Here is a 15,752-nt window from a genome sequence, read left to right on the forward strand (position 1 = left end):
GTGAAAAGCATCCTCAGAAAGCTGGAAAAAAAGTAAAGAGAGTACATCTTCCAGCCACCTGAAATTAGTGTTAGTTTGATTTGTGTTAATTGAAAGGTTGTTTATATCTTTTCATAAGTGTTTATAAAAGTTGGCATATAGAATCTCATCCACGAACGAGGAGGCTATTCTAGTTTATTGGACCTATTGTACATAGATGTTTATTACAAAACTGGTCAATACTGTTGGTACACACAGTCTAAATGCATAAACCAAAATATATACAATGTGCACACACACAAAAAGTGCTATAAGAGAGCAAAGTATTGTTATTATTACACATAAAGAGAGATTTAGGCTATGTTTTAAGACTACTGGCATGTTTGTATACACCTCATCATAGTGATCTCTAGTTAAAAGGCCACATTGCTTTGATTATATGAAATATATAAAAGTCTGAAAAACTATTTTACACACAATTTGTAAAAATATTTAAATCACTTGCAGTAATTCTCTCATCAGCAGCTATCCTGGCTCTGCAGAGTTTCAGCAAACTTACATAGTCCAGCATCCATGAAGCTTAATCAGGATTTATAAGCCCTGGGTTCTGGGCTGCTGGCCTTGCGGAATTTAGATTCTAATTTTCTGGTTCCCTCACTTTTGTGGAGGCTCAAGCCAAGCCACCTCCTGATAGTCATATATGGAAGTTGTCCAACTCTGATGATGTCAGGTGGATTCCACTGAGTATCTTCAGGGAGTCCACTCATGTACACGCTGGGGGGGAGGCTCAGTGAGGCTAAATGGCAGCAAGCAGCTGCCAATCAGCCATAGAGAGCTTTAAAATATATTGTCCTTTTAAAAAAAGAAAAAAGTATGAAAAATGCTGTTCAAGGGCATATTGTTGGATCATTAGAAAGAAAAACCATTTAACAAAATGCTGTGTGCCTAAGGGCTTTAAATTTCCTAGCAAAGCACAGTTAACTTTACAAGTTAGTCCATAATGCTGGTTATTTCAATAATTTGCTTCAGTTTTCAAGTTGATAGACCACGGAGAGTATATAAAGACACTTAGCAGAGCAGAGAGAAAGAGAGGCAGATACTATAGATGCATACAGTAAGAAGAATCACTGTGTTCTGAAGAATATTGCCATCAGAAAAGCGAAAGGGACAGTGTAAAAGAGAAAGGGCTTGAAAAAACAAATGATTAGAAAAAAGGCTTTTAAGGCTTAAGGGAAGAGGCTCTAAGAGAGAAGGCAGAATATTGTAATTATCAGCAATTATCTAAATATGTATTTGCCTAAACTGCAGAGGAAGAATAGAAGTGCATAGATTCATAGATTCCAAGGCCAGAAGGGACCATTGTGATAATCTAATCTGACCTCCTGTGTAAAACATACAGTAGAGGTCCTTTCTCCTCTGAACCCCTTTTTTTTTGCTTACATTTTGTTTTCAGTGCATTCTCTTATAAATTGCATTTTATTTTATTAAAAGAAAATGTGTGTTGAAAGGAATGAGACTACTTCTTGTGTCTTAAAAAAATCCTGCAAATAATTAGTTGAATTAAAAGGCAGATAAAAGAAGGGATTTTAGTAAAGACATATAGGACCTTTAACTGTTTATGTAGGTATTTTTAGACAGTTTTTTAGTCTGGAAGTCTTACAAGCCTGGCAATGAAAATTTATTCTTTCAGAGGTTGTTCAAATCTTGGACTGGTGCAAAATAGAAAATAGGTATTATGAACTACGTCTACTGTTTTCAGAAAGATTCAGCAGATAAACAAATCGTTCTGCATTGATGTTTTTCTTTGCTTCCTTGAAAATGAATATGATTTTCCGTTCTACTTCCATTCTCTTCTGTAAACCTGAAACCAAGAGGCCTAATGTTTCATTTTATACAACTATCACCTCTGTCAAGGAGTCATGGCTTGTAAAGAAATTCAAGTTTTCCCTTTACATAAACTAATTTTTCCAGAGTAACATTCATTATTATTAATATTCAAGGACACTTTGGAGAGTCAAATCTGGAGAAAGACAAAATCCAGATTTGTGCGGCATACACTAATAAAAGTAACAAAAGATTCCGCAATGTCAAGTTGTATAAACAAACCACTACAGGGAAGTAAGGTTAAATCATAATTGTATGTTTTTAACCATGTCAATAGTGTCACAAAACATAACTCTAACTGTGACTATAGTATTTAATTTTTCTGTTGCTGTGTGAAACATACAAAGTTATTATGACTGTCGTGAGGATGACACATTCTGGTCTGCCATAGTAGCAGATCAGATTTTTGCATTTCAGTATGAAGAATTACAACAAAGAGATGGTAACAGAATAATGTCTCAGACATTAGTTTTAACATATTTTCATGTTTTTCTTTGACTTTAACCTCTTCTTCATTTTATATTTATATACATATTCTATCTTTACATTAAGGGCTGGAGGTCTTGAGAAAAAATGATGAGGGTGTCCAGGAAGATGAAGTGAAATAGAGATACAATTCACAAACAACAAGACATATTTATATGGATACATGTCTTTTCCCCCCACCTCCCAAGATGATGCAACTCTAACAATTACAATAATGGAAAATTTGTTTGCAGAATACATTATCAAATTCAAAAGAATATAGAAAATATAACTCTTCACCTTGTTGTCCTAATACCAAAATTTCCATAAATCCAAATATCTTTGTTTCATTATTTCTTTATTAATGTTGTGTCCAGGGTTTGGGGTGGTTTTTTTTTTTTTTTTAGTTCCATGACATTTCTCCCATTTCAAAGCTGAAATTTCTATACATTGACATATAACTTAAAATACATAAAATAAAAAAGGATACTAATTCAGATGTTCTGAAACTGTGATAATGCTATTATATAAGTCATTTTATTTAGGTGTGTTTATACTTTATAGTTTTATAAATAAGCCCAAGGGGCTCCTTCTTAGTTGTCACATTCTTCCTTGAATCTCGTATTCTGTCTGTCTTATCCTATCCGACAGTAGAATTGATGCCGCACTAATCCCTGGAAGTTTGGAACTAATGAACTAACTGCTGAGCTGCCGCCACGGAGCTTGGTCCCAAACTATACTGTACTTCACACTCGATTTATTCTCCAGATGGCGAGACTGTGCAGCCCTGCCGCGAGGGACCACCTCTTCCACTGGAGTGTAAAAGTGGACGGATGTTGTTTTCTTTGCAGATTTGATAATTCAGAACTAGAAACTTGTGAAGATGATTAGTTATTAGCTTTAATGGGTGCCAATTGAACCAACTGCACGCATATTCCCTTCTTTAATTTCAGTGTCTCTGTATCTTGGTGATGGTTGATTTATCTGCAGTACTACATCACTGAAACCTTTATCTTCCCAATTTGGTAGCAATACACGGCAACAAAAATCAAACTGCCCTATGGAGAGTCAGTTATTGAACGAATATAATAATGTGCTTATTAGCCACTGTTTCTACATTTAAATATGCACAGAATGGATTATCATATGAAAGTCGTAACTCTGATATACTATAATAATATCACTGTTTACAAGAAGGAGTGTCAGTCATCTTTCTGTCTCTCTCTGGTTTATAAAACACCCAATCAGTGTGGAATCCAGATACTAATTGGGCTACAATAATCCCAGACTACCTTGGGAGGGAATAATCTATTAAATGATCAGGTTTTCTCCTTTTTTATGCATTCATTCATTGAAGAGAATGGTATAGTGCTGACATAAAGAACAGAGCAAATTTATTTAACTAGTCTGACCATTTGTAGTAGGGGATTGGTGAAGTCTTTGGAAGCAGATTTATTCTTGCATCAAGGGCCTATGTATAACCTGTATGTATGTATATTATTGCATCAAGTACAAAAGTTTTTCTCTATTATTAAAAATTGAGAGTAGTTTAATTAAAAGGTTGAGCTTTTGCATATATTATGTAACAATATTAGAGACTATTTTAATGCATAATGATGCAGAAAACCCCTCTTCCCTTTTTCATCCGTATGTTTTATGCTCTTTTTTTTCTTCTTTTTTTCCCCCTATTTACCCATGAAACATTTTATGGTAATCCTGTCTATGGGCCTGATCCTACACTACTGAAGTCAGTGGGAGCTTTTCCATTGATTTAAGTAGGGATAGGGTATCCTGTTCGGGACTGGCTGTAGTACCTGGAATCTTCTGGATAGCTGATACCCATCAGTCTGGTCCATAATTAAAATGTACATGATTGAATCATGATTTGGAGTCCATGAAGGCCAGATGTATTTCATCAAGGGAGAGAATCTTCTTCATTGCTGGGGAATCTCTGTCTCCGAAGCCGACAGTACTAAAATGTAATGGTTCTAAGAAAGTGAATCTGTTCTCAACCCAACAGATGGCACGCCTGTGTTAGCAAAACTGTAACATATTTCTCTATTAGAATATGAAAAAATAACATCCTTGTTGGTTGGTATAAATTCAGTGATGTTATTGGTTATTTTGGGATATGTACCAAAGGGCTGCACACTTAGTTTATGTAAATTACTAAAAGCAACAGCCTGTTAATAAGTGTTTTGTGTGGAAATATACCTAGAAGGACATGATCTGTCTTTTTATGGGATGGGCGTTTACAGCCTGAGGGAAAAAACGACTAACAAGAATGCCTACTGCTCATTATTGTAATCTAGAAAAAAATAATAATCAGATTGTATAGTTTTCCTATAATATGCCCTCATTTAAAATTGGATGCTGCTTTAGTGGACAGTTTTGGAAGATCTTTATTTTGCAAAGTGGATCATTATGTACTGAAACTGTGATAATCTTATCTGACATTAGTCAAGAGCATAAATTGGTTTGGAGAATGTGTTTTTAAACTATCACTCTGCACCAAATCCCAAAACTTTCAGATCAGCTAAGAAACCAACTATTGCTGCTCTGACAATGAGAATTTAGTGGGATTTGTATTAGCCAGTGATGACATCACATAATGCAATTTGAAGAAATCAGAAGACAAACAATTGTAGGTGTCTTTGGAGCCCTCTTTCAGCTGAATATGTTTTAATAAACTGTATGTACCTGTGTGTTAATTTCATAAAGGCAGCCACTAGAATTAATTCACAATAGCAATAACATTTCTGATTGTATTTATATTTTAATGAAATGACCTCTGAATGTAGCATTGTATCATAGCATAGGGGTGTCTCTGTCTGTATATGTTGTCCTTTTCTATCCTGTTGATGGGCATATGTTAAAATCTTTGGAGAAATGTGGATGATAGTACCAAGCTGAAAGCTGTTTGATTCAAGTTTCATTAACCTTCAGCTTCATTATTCTTTCACTTTAACTGGTGAGAGTAATCACTTGCTTCTGTCTAAACTTATCCTAATTATTGGCAGTCCAAGCCTTGTAAATCAGTACACTGCAGTGCTGTCTTAAACTGGTCTTGGAGACCTATTCTGATCTGACCTGACAACTGGAAGCTACTGTTTCCTCACACTCTTTAACTCGGACCACATTTTGAAACTTCTTCTGCCTCTACTCACAGGCAGAGATTTGTATCCGTCTGGTTTAAATCTACTGTCATGTGTTGTCTCGCTGATTGGTATAAGTCTCGTTATTAACTTTGATGATTTTTTTCTGAGTTTGCCTGTTTTCTAGATAAGTATTTCTGCTCAAATGGCTGTATATTGTTAAAAATGTTTTTTTAAACAATCATGAGTCAGAAGCTTTAAAGTTTTATTAGTACCATAAAAACTCTTCACAAATGAAACTACTTTTGATAAGTGTTCATTTTGACAATGAGAATTTGTTAAGGGCTGTTGGCAAGTTGAAAGAATTTGTTTTTGAAACTGAAATTGGCAGGAAGTAGTGAGCTCAAGTGCTTTCTTTTTTTTCTCCTTCCCTTTTTTCTTGACGCCAATAGAAGTGTTTCATTTCAGCAAAGGATTTAAGCATTCTGAATGCAAGTATTCAACAGATTTATAAACTTTCCTTCCTTCACCATTTTGTGAGGAGTGTATCAGTTAGAAAATGTGTGTTCGGAATTTTTATTTTTGCTGATAATATGGAGTATCTTTTTATTATCAGTCACAGTTTCCAGAAAAATCTGCATATTATTTTGGGTTACATGGTATTATTTTCATGTGTGAGCTGTCTATTCAACTGCAAACATTAATACAGTTTAATAGATAAAAAGGGTGATTATACAGCAAGACAAAAGAAATATACATATAAGTCCTTATATACTGTTAACCATAATTTTATTATGGTCCATAAGAAGAATGTAGGTATTAATTGGAAATATTATTATTTTATGCAATTCTCTTATTCCATTTTTTGCTATGTGGAAAGTATGAGTATAAAAAGATGTCAGTTTAAGGATTTGTGTTCGTTAGACATGTTGCAATACCTTTAAACATGAAAGTTATATTTTCTTCAAGTACTGTAATAGTCCTATTATTAATCAGATCTAAAAATTGGATATTTACTGTTGTAAAGAAAGTGCTAAAACTAAAATTCTGAGATACTGGCTATGAAAGATTTAACAAAAAGCAAATTTAATGGATATTGTGGAAAAAATAGATTTTTATATTGTTGGTTCTATTTTTTTTTTATCAGTTTGACATGTTTTCTGTTCGGCAGATTTTTCTGTCAATAGAAAATAAGCTTAATTTTTTTAAACATTTATATTCTAGGCAGAAGCAAGGCTGACAGTTGTGAAAACACTCAAAGAGGTTGAATTTGGCCAGACTGAAAAGTGTGTTAGGATCAATTCAGTGTCCAGTGGTCTTGCAGAACAAGATCTTGAGGTCCTTTTGAAGTCCAGTGTTCTTCCTTCAAGCCTGATGCTGCCAAAAGTTAAAAATGTTGAGGAAATAAGATGGGTGAGTAGTTACCAAATTGTCATAATCTTAGCTTTTGATTGAAGACCTTGGGCCAATTTGGGAGGAACCATTGGGACCAATGAGCTAGTGTTATGAAGAATGTTGCTGTTATCATGGGACAGTGTTGGTGTCAGGCTAAGAAAACGATGTAACACTTCCATTAAAATGCGCATAGGCTGGAGTTGCACACGGAACATACATAGCAACTTTAGTTTTTAAGGAAAACTAGTTTTCTTAGTACTTCAATCAATAAAAAAAATCAATGTTACAGTATATTATCAAAACACAGAAGAAAATGTATAATAATTTAACTTTTTCCTTTGTACCAAACTCTGAACCTTCATTGACACCTTAAAAGATTGTCTATGTCAATATGTTTTATGTACATGCCTGGGAAATTATAGATGGAGAAAACATGTTAGCAACATATGAAAAAATGGAGTGGGGGAGGAAAAGGTCACTTCTTTGGGGCAACTAGAGGAACAAACAGGAAGCTTTTAACTAGTGTTTTTAATTACCACAGATATTATTTCCTGAACAGTTCTCTATTTCTTCCTTTTTAATTGCTGACAGGTGTGTTTGTGTTTCATGAATGACTTTTCAGCCAATAAAAACCTGAAATGTAAATGGCTGGCATGTCGAATTACTTAAGAAAACTTTGAAATAGGTCTAATTATGCTATAATTGTTTTAATTGTTAAGAAGAGGTGCATTTTATTTAGAGATACCATTATTTCTGCAAAACATCACTAAAGGAATAACATTTCATTATGCAGTTCCGTACTTTTGAAAACCACAAGTGTACGGAATATCTAAAATGTATGTGAGCTGTGATGAAAGATGTATTGGTACCTAGTTTAATCTCAACATCTAACTTTGATCAAGCCTTTAACACAGTATATGTAAATACAACTAAACAAATATGTTAGCTATATTACAGTACTTGTCCATTTGTAATAGCGTACCTTCAGTCTCCCTTGTTTCCAGTCGAGATTATGTCCTCTTACACCACCATTTAATTAAAGTAACTAGAGAATACCTCTCAGGATTTACAACCATGTAAGTGTTAGACATAGCTTGTCATTTATGAATATTCATGCTTCCAAAATGGCCGGGCCCTCACTAGCACCTAATATGTTTTACATAGGTATGAAATCTGAAGACTTTATCCCTCCCATCCTCCAACTTTTCAAATGGCTAATTTTCATACCTAATATCATCCTTTTCGAAAATAAAATAGCACTAGCTTACATCTTATTGTCTGTACTTTGTTCTGTTGCATTTTGATAAATCTTTGAACACAGAGGATTTGTTGGATTTAATAACACAGTTTAATATAATGTTTAATTTTTTTTAAATAACAGAAGCCTTTCGCTGTTTATTTTTCTGCTCATTTTTTTTATGTGAAACATAAAACCTGGAGGCTGGTGCACAACTAAAAGATGGGCTTACTTGTTTTCTTTTGTGTGAGAATCTCTTGCTTTCCTTTTGTCCCTAGTATGGGTACTTGTTTGACTGGCATGGCTTATTGGACTATAACAAGCGTAACTCTCCCTCCTTTGTCATGGGACAATTCTCCCACAAATCCTGAACAGTGTGCATTCTTCCCAACACACTATTGGGTGTGCACTGGAATTGAAAGAATTGCTGAGGCCTGCTACTTCATCCCCTCCCCAATCTTTGTTTCCCCCAACCCTCTCCTTTTTCCCCTCCCTCCCTCCCTGAAATGAACACTTTACCAGGCCGGAAACATTTAATCGTCTCCTTTTGAAAAAATTAATTGAAACTTCTCCACTAGTTTCCTTTTGTATTGGTGCTTATAACAAATTATAAAAAGAAAGAGGAAGGGGACAGTATTTAATTAAAAATTCTCTCTCTTTTTTTTTAATCTTCAAAACAAAAGATATTAAAATGGAGCAGGTTTTTTAAAGAAACCTAACAAGGTGACTATTAAAATGTTTTAAATCTAAAAAGAGTTCTTCCATTTAAACCTTCATTTAAGTTATAAAACCCTAGCATCCATTAATATTTTTTTACTTAAAAAAATCAAAATCATATAGAGATCTTCAGAACTAAAGCTGAAATGAATTTAGTACACTGCTGCCAGTGTTCGTGCTCTGACCTGTATGAAGTTTACTATTTTCTGTTGCTCTACCTAAGACACTGTACACGTATGCATTTGAATTGCAGTGATTTTCTTAATGCTATATATTTTAGATGACTTCTTTTTTCTGGGGAAAAGTTACAGAAAAGATGATGATGATGATGATGCACAGAAAAATGTGGGGATGGCAGAATTCTTCATCGTGAAAAGCTGTGATTTATTTTGGCCTAATTGTAAAGTTACTGCAAATTGCTCGAAAGCTTTTTAAAGATCTCAGTGATTAGATTTTCCTTTCTTTTGGGGAGGGGGGAATGGGGGGAAGCTAAAAGGGGAAATAACACCTCTAATCCAGCTTCTGGTAAATAGACTGCCAGCTTTTAAAATGAGTTTCCTTTCTATTAGTCAGAATATTATGCTAAGCCTTAAGCATTAGTTTTTTATGTTGCCATAGCAGCCTTATTCCTGCAGGGTTGTGACCTGTGATGATTACAGTACAAAGCTTATAGGGTCTTGAAACCCCCTTTGAAGATGAAAAGTCTTTGATGGTTTATATTTATGCAAATCTCTTAGATATGATTTACCCAACTGAGACTGAATGGAGAGATGATTAAAATTCCCTTTTCCTTTGATATCCATTAATGGTTGCATATTCCTTAAATTTAAAATGGATGTATGTGTTATTTTTGTCTTTATTTACTAAAATATCTTCTACCATACCTGTGATATGTTTATCTCCTCACAAATTACTATATCTAGAGAGACATAATAGATTTACAATATATGGGGTTTTTTTCTTTTGAAAGGAGAAAAATCTGTGCAAGAGCTTTTGTATGTTTCCAGATGATAGATTTTGGAATTTGGGCTACCCCACTGACAGCTCAGAGCTAGCTGTGAACTGGTCTCATGGAAAAAATTGGAAAGCTTTGGTCTTCAAAGAATTAAACTTCCTTTTTAAGGCCTTCCTAGGTAAGCTAAAAATTATGAAGAAAAGCCTACTGAACAAAGGGTAACGGTGCCGTAATGAATAATACGGATGCCACTTGGAAATCTGCAGAACAGTTACAGTGATGTTAGTATTAGACATGAAACAAAACAGGACATCGGGTATATCAATACTTGATTTTTTTAAGGGCCTACTGATTTGCATCTAACTACATTAGGGTGATAGGTGTTAAGCAAATATTTTTACAATTAAACCTTTAAACTTCAAAATATATGATAATGTTGCAATTCAGAATTGTAGGCCTCATAACAGACCTGGTTAAAAGCCTGAGGGTTTTTTATTACAGTTCTGGTTTTGTTTGTTTTGTCATTGCAGCCAGGTGAAAGATCTGAAAAGGTGCGCGTACATGTGGATATTTGTAAATGATTTTTTCTCTGGTCACTTATAATATTGTTCTGGTTTTAGTTTTCAGACAAATTTTTACATCACTTAAAAGGCCGAACACTTGTAGAACCAATGAATTTAATCCCTTTTGTGGAGACTGCAATGGGGTTGCTCAATTTTGAGGTAAGGAACCTTGATGTGGTGAAGAGTTCATATTCTATCCTATCAGCAACCTAGGTATATGTTAAATAGTTTATGTCCTTTAAATAAGAAATTTATCTAAATAGGAGAGGTGAAAATAAATAAAGTTATTACAGTCCCGTAAAAAGTTTGTATTTTTATTTCTCATGTTATTATGTAAAAGCCTTGACAAAATCCAAAATATGTCCATGATATGCCAATTCCAGATAATACATACAGACCATATAATAAAATCCTATGGAGTAATTTTATTGTATTTTTACATTTAATTGGTTTTAAAATATGAGATATGCTTTGAAATGATCTGGAGAGCTCAAATTGTTGTAGTAAAATTGACTATTTAGTAACTAGCATAGTTGACTTTGTATAAACCGGTATATATAAATAATCTTTTCATCATTTCAGTAATAGTATCATGGTGTTTTTATAATGGATTCTCTTTATAAAATACATCCAAATTTCATATTATAGCTCTGAGAACAAATAATAGTTTTTCATATTTGTGTTCCTAGGTGTGTCCTTGCTTAGAAGTGTAGCTGAAGTTCTAAACTACCCAACATCTGAACCTGATTTTTTTATTCTCAGGTTCACTTAAGTTCAAAATATATTTTTTCTCTGCTTTGTATAAAGATTGTTTCTAAAGCTTCCTAAATATTATTTACAAATTGACTGACCTGATGCTCATGAAATACAAATGGCCCCCAGTCTAAATATTCACCCTGTGTTTCTACAGGGGACAGATACCAATGATCATGAAATGGAAAATCAAATGCACTAACTAGAAATGCAATATTCTTCTCCTAAAGCTTCAGAGAAAAGTTTCAGAGTAATTCAGGACTTGTACATTTGAGGTGTTTCAAGAACTGTTGAGAGGCCTCATTGTCTATATGTGTGTATATATAGCAAAAACATTTATTCTTACTGCAGATCTTAACATAATTTGGAACATAATTTAAAACATTACTAGACACACACATTCATGTTCATTGTCAGTACCCAGAGAGAGATTTGATTTTAAATTTAAAAATCTTTAGAATTTTTTCACGTGATATTTTGTAGTAGAATTCTTAATAAATACTGTAGTTCTTGGTGTTGACAGGAGAGTTGCAGCTTAAAGTATACTGTAGAATCATAATAATTTCTTATCCCACCAGATCTCCCATATGGATGCCCAGTAGTACAGTTTGTAATTACATCTGTCTCTCTAGGCATACCGTATGTTTCAAGACTATTAATATCAAAATCTTCTTATATAAAATAGTAATAATGTTGGCATGCATTTCTTTATATATATATTCTTTATATAGAACATATATATGTGTATATATATATATATATCTCTTTAAGTGCTGCTTGTTTTTACATTAATATACCTCTGCACTACTTGTTGCACTTTTGACTTTCTGTACCTATCTTTTAGTTGTATTTGACAGTATTAAAGATTTTAAATTCTCCATTAAGGAATTCTTCCAGTAAGGAGTTCATGACATGTTGAAACCTTCAACTATTATTTATTTAATAAAAGATATTCTGGTCTTTGTTTCTGATGCAAAATCATTACATGCCAAAGGATAAACTATTGAGATAAAGTGCATGTGTTTATTTTGGACAGTATTTAATAAGTACTTAGTTTACTGTAATTACATGTATTTCTAAAGTGCCAATCACTGTAGTATCCATGGCATTATGATAAGCTCATTCATATTTGATGGGGAAAAAAGAGTAGGAAATCCAGTATTGCATGCTGTAGCTGCAGTGTATATATTCATATGCACACATATTGTTTTAGATTTTGCTATGAGTCATTTTAAGACATTCTGTGCAGTACAATAGTGACAGTACTTTGTTTAGTAGGAGCAATTTTAGCTGAAAGATTTCCAGATTTTGATAATAAGATGAGTTTGTATAACATGTCTCTGTTATCCCTGCATTCCAAATTCATATTGTGTTCTTATTTGAAGGCAGTCTGTGAAGAAACATTAAGCATAGAATCCCAAGTTGGCCTTCATTTGGATGCAGTAGTCTTTGGAGGAGAGGATTTTCGAGCCAGCATAGGTTCTGACCTGTTTGTTTATTATAAATGTTAATGTATGACATTTGTAGTTGAGAATAGTGATGGTATTTTATCCACTTGTCTTGACTGCAATAATTAAAGAATTCTAAATGTATGATTCTTCTCTTACTTATATTGGTTACATTTTCCCATCTTTCTGCATAATTTTTATTAATGTAAATTATGTCATTGGTATTTTTCAATTCAGAGCTTGATAAAATGATGACTTACAAAACACTGGCTTTTTCCTATTCTTCTTGTCACACTAAAATAAAAAATAAACCTGTTGAATCACTAAGCTTATTTTAAACTGTAATACTCATATGACCAACTATCTGTATATTCTCTTAAGAATCATATTTCAAGCCAAATTTTCATGTGTCTGTTTTTAACGTTATTTACAATTAAATGTATTTTGATATCATTCACAATACTTCCTTGTTAAGTTTTGCTTTAATAAATGCATTATAAACATTTCCTCGGACAAAACAGTCATATCTTCTCGTAGACTTGTGTTACACTGAAAATGCCATTGCTCCAAAACCAGAAATATTTCAAAATCCCTTTTGTAAATTATTTGCTTAACAGAGACATTATCTGTTAAAAGTCTCTTTTTAATCTGATTCAGCTATAAACTCCTTAAAGGCAACAAGTACATTCATAAGTATCAGTTTCTTAATGAACTATATTCATTACATATTCTAATGAAACAATTAACAAGAAGTTATTCTATACAAATTGATAATCCATATCTGGACAGTCACCCTAAGGAAAAGAGAACAGATTATTATTTTTTCACACCAGGATTCATGTGAAAATGTTTTTATCTGATAGACTGTGGACTCATGAATTCTTGTGAATGTTTTTGGCCCCTCTCAAAAGTCATCAGCCATAATTTTTCAAATTTTCCAATCCAAAGCTTAAACATTTGGCTTAGGACATCGGTTGTGACAAGAATCGCAACCAAGGAAAGTGCAATTCTGTTCTCAATGTGAGGTTTTTAACCTTTTCCTTGTACACAGTATATCCATCTCTATAATGTTTCTCTTGGTGTAACACTTTTCAGTGCCATTACAATAAGTAATAGAAGCAAATGATTACTGAAGGTGGATTCCTGCAGCCCTTCCTCAGCCAACACTCCCATTGACTTCAATATCAGGATCAATTATTTTAACCAAATCATACCCTAAATTTCAGAAACTAAGACACGAAGAAAATACTTCTTCTGGATAAGATGAATATTTTCCCAACTAAACTATTTAAATTATCTCTTTACAACATTTGGTCAGTTAACCTTCGTATCCCTCAATTATTTTCTTTTTTTTTTAATGATGTAAACGAGAACACCAAAGAAATGTTTGTTTTATATTAAAAAAGTTTCAAATGAGAAGATTTTAAAAACAAAGTTAACTTCTTTCTATTCATTGTTTTCTTAGGTGCTACAAGTAGTAAAGAAACTCATGATATTCTGTATGCCAGGCAAAAAATTATTGTCACAGCAAAGGCTTTCGGCCTACAAGCAATAGACCTTGTGTACATTGATTTCCAAGATGAAGATGGGCTCCGTAGGCAGTCAAGAGAGGGTGCCCTAATGGGATTCACGGGTATGGTTATGTGACAATATCTACAAAAATTATGCATTTTCCTTACAAAATATAGGCACATTTTATATTACTTAGACTGCAAACTAGTTTGTGTTCACAGATCAGTTGTTGATCAGTCTGTGCTGTCAAATGCATCCCCAATTACTTATGCTTTTAAAATTGCAGATAAAAAATTCAGACTGCAAAATCAGAGGCTGCTTTTCTAAAATCACATCAAGTATATCACTATTTTTGTAAGGGAAGCCTGGGTATAAGATGTACAGTATGTGATTCTTCCTGACAGACAGTTAAAGTAAGATGTGATATCGTACTTTGTGATGAACAGTTTATTTTTTTATTACTTTTTTGTATTTTTAAACAATTGCTAATATTTTTAAATTTATTTATTTATTTGTTTATTTATTGATATGGTGAAAGAGTGGATAACCCCCCTTTCCCCAGATATGCTAATTCATATATGAAAGTTATTGTCATGTTGTTTTCTTTGATTTGATTTTCCATATTCTGGCTCCCCTCCCAGTAAGTGCTTGTGCACCTGGTGACACCTACAGGTACTGGCAGACGGCAAGACCAACAGGCTCCTTGCAACAGAGTCCTGTGACACTGATGATTATCCAGTAATTGGTATACCACATTACTCACTATCACCAGTGAGACATCACAGCAACCAAAAGATGGTGCTTTTGCAATAGAAATGTACCATTTGCTATAAATTCTAGAAATTAACACTTTAAATTATTTCTCTCAAAAATTATAATTCAAGTTAGACTCAAGACAGTTGCATATGTGTTAGCTATTCATTATTGAAAGAATATATCCTGAGGTAGTGATATAACAAGAGACGACACTTTTCAAAGTAAAAGTAACAGCATATGATACTTCAAATTACTTTCATTATCTGAACAAAAATATCAAATAAAAATTAAAGTTAGTCTAAATGTTTCACACTTTGATGTTAAAAACAACATAGAATGTCTGAAGAAAAGCTTTGTGTAAACTCAAAAGTTTGTCTCTCTCACCAGCAGAAGTTGGTTCCAATAAAAGATATTACCTCCCCCACCCTGTCTTTCATTTAATTAATAGTAATTCTAGACTCTCTTCAGGACAGATTTGCCCTATTTCCTGTTGAACCTGGGTACAGTACTTGCAAAATCTGAATCTAGAAAATTGTTACTGCACCAGAGCTATGGAATATTATTTATGTCCTTGTGGACTTTCAGGGCCCAGTGCTATTTCTGCTCAAGTCAATAGGAATATGACAGGGCTCTTTGACTTTACCACCTGCTGAAGGCTAAGACACACAGGCCAATATTTTCTAATTTACGCACCTAAATAAAATAACCTGTTTTTTAAAGGTCTTGAACATCTGCAGCTCCTGTTGAAGTCCGTTGGTGTTGCAAGTGCTAAGTATCTTTGAAAATTAGGCCATTTTATTTAGGTGTATAAATTAGAAACATTTGGCTATCACTAACCTTGATGACATTTGGGTCCAACTGATTGTGTATAGAAAGTCATCTGACATCAGTATGGTGGAGTTTTGGAGAGGTAACAGTGGAGTTGGCAGTACCTAGCTGCAAATAATTTAAAAATACAAAAATGTGACTAAAATTGTAAGACTCAGATATGGC

At 33.4% G+C, this 15,752-nt stretch overlaps 1 protein-coding gene across 3 annotated transcripts in view; it reads left to right on the forward strand.

The window, feature by feature from the left end:
- The window catches only part of CLYBL (citramalyl-CoA lyase), a 224,796-nt gene that overhangs the window by 187,757 nt on the left and 21,287 nt on the right, over positions 1 to 15,752 (forward strand). For all 3 annotated transcript variants that reach the window (XM_038384944.2, XM_043504723.1, XM_043504724.1), the window contains exons 3-6: positions 6,648 to 6,836; positions 10,348 to 10,449; positions 12,429 to 12,522; positions 13,957 to 14,124. In XM_038384944.2, the coding sequence (XP_038240872.1) occupies positions 6,648 to 6,836; positions 10,348 to 10,449; positions 12,429 to 12,522; positions 13,957 to 14,124 (553 nt within the window). The remainder of the gene's footprint in view (positions 1 to 6,647; positions 6,837 to 10,347; positions 10,450 to 12,428; positions 12,523 to 13,956; positions 14,125 to 15,752) is intronic.

The sequence above is a fragment of the Dermochelys coriacea genome, chromosome 1 (assembly GCF_009764565.3).
Source record: "Dermochelys coriacea isolate rDerCor1 chromosome 1, rDerCor1.pri.v4, whole genome shotgun sequence".
Taxonomy (NCBI): Eukaryota; Metazoa; Chordata; order Testudines; family Dermochelyidae; genus Dermochelys; species Dermochelys coriacea.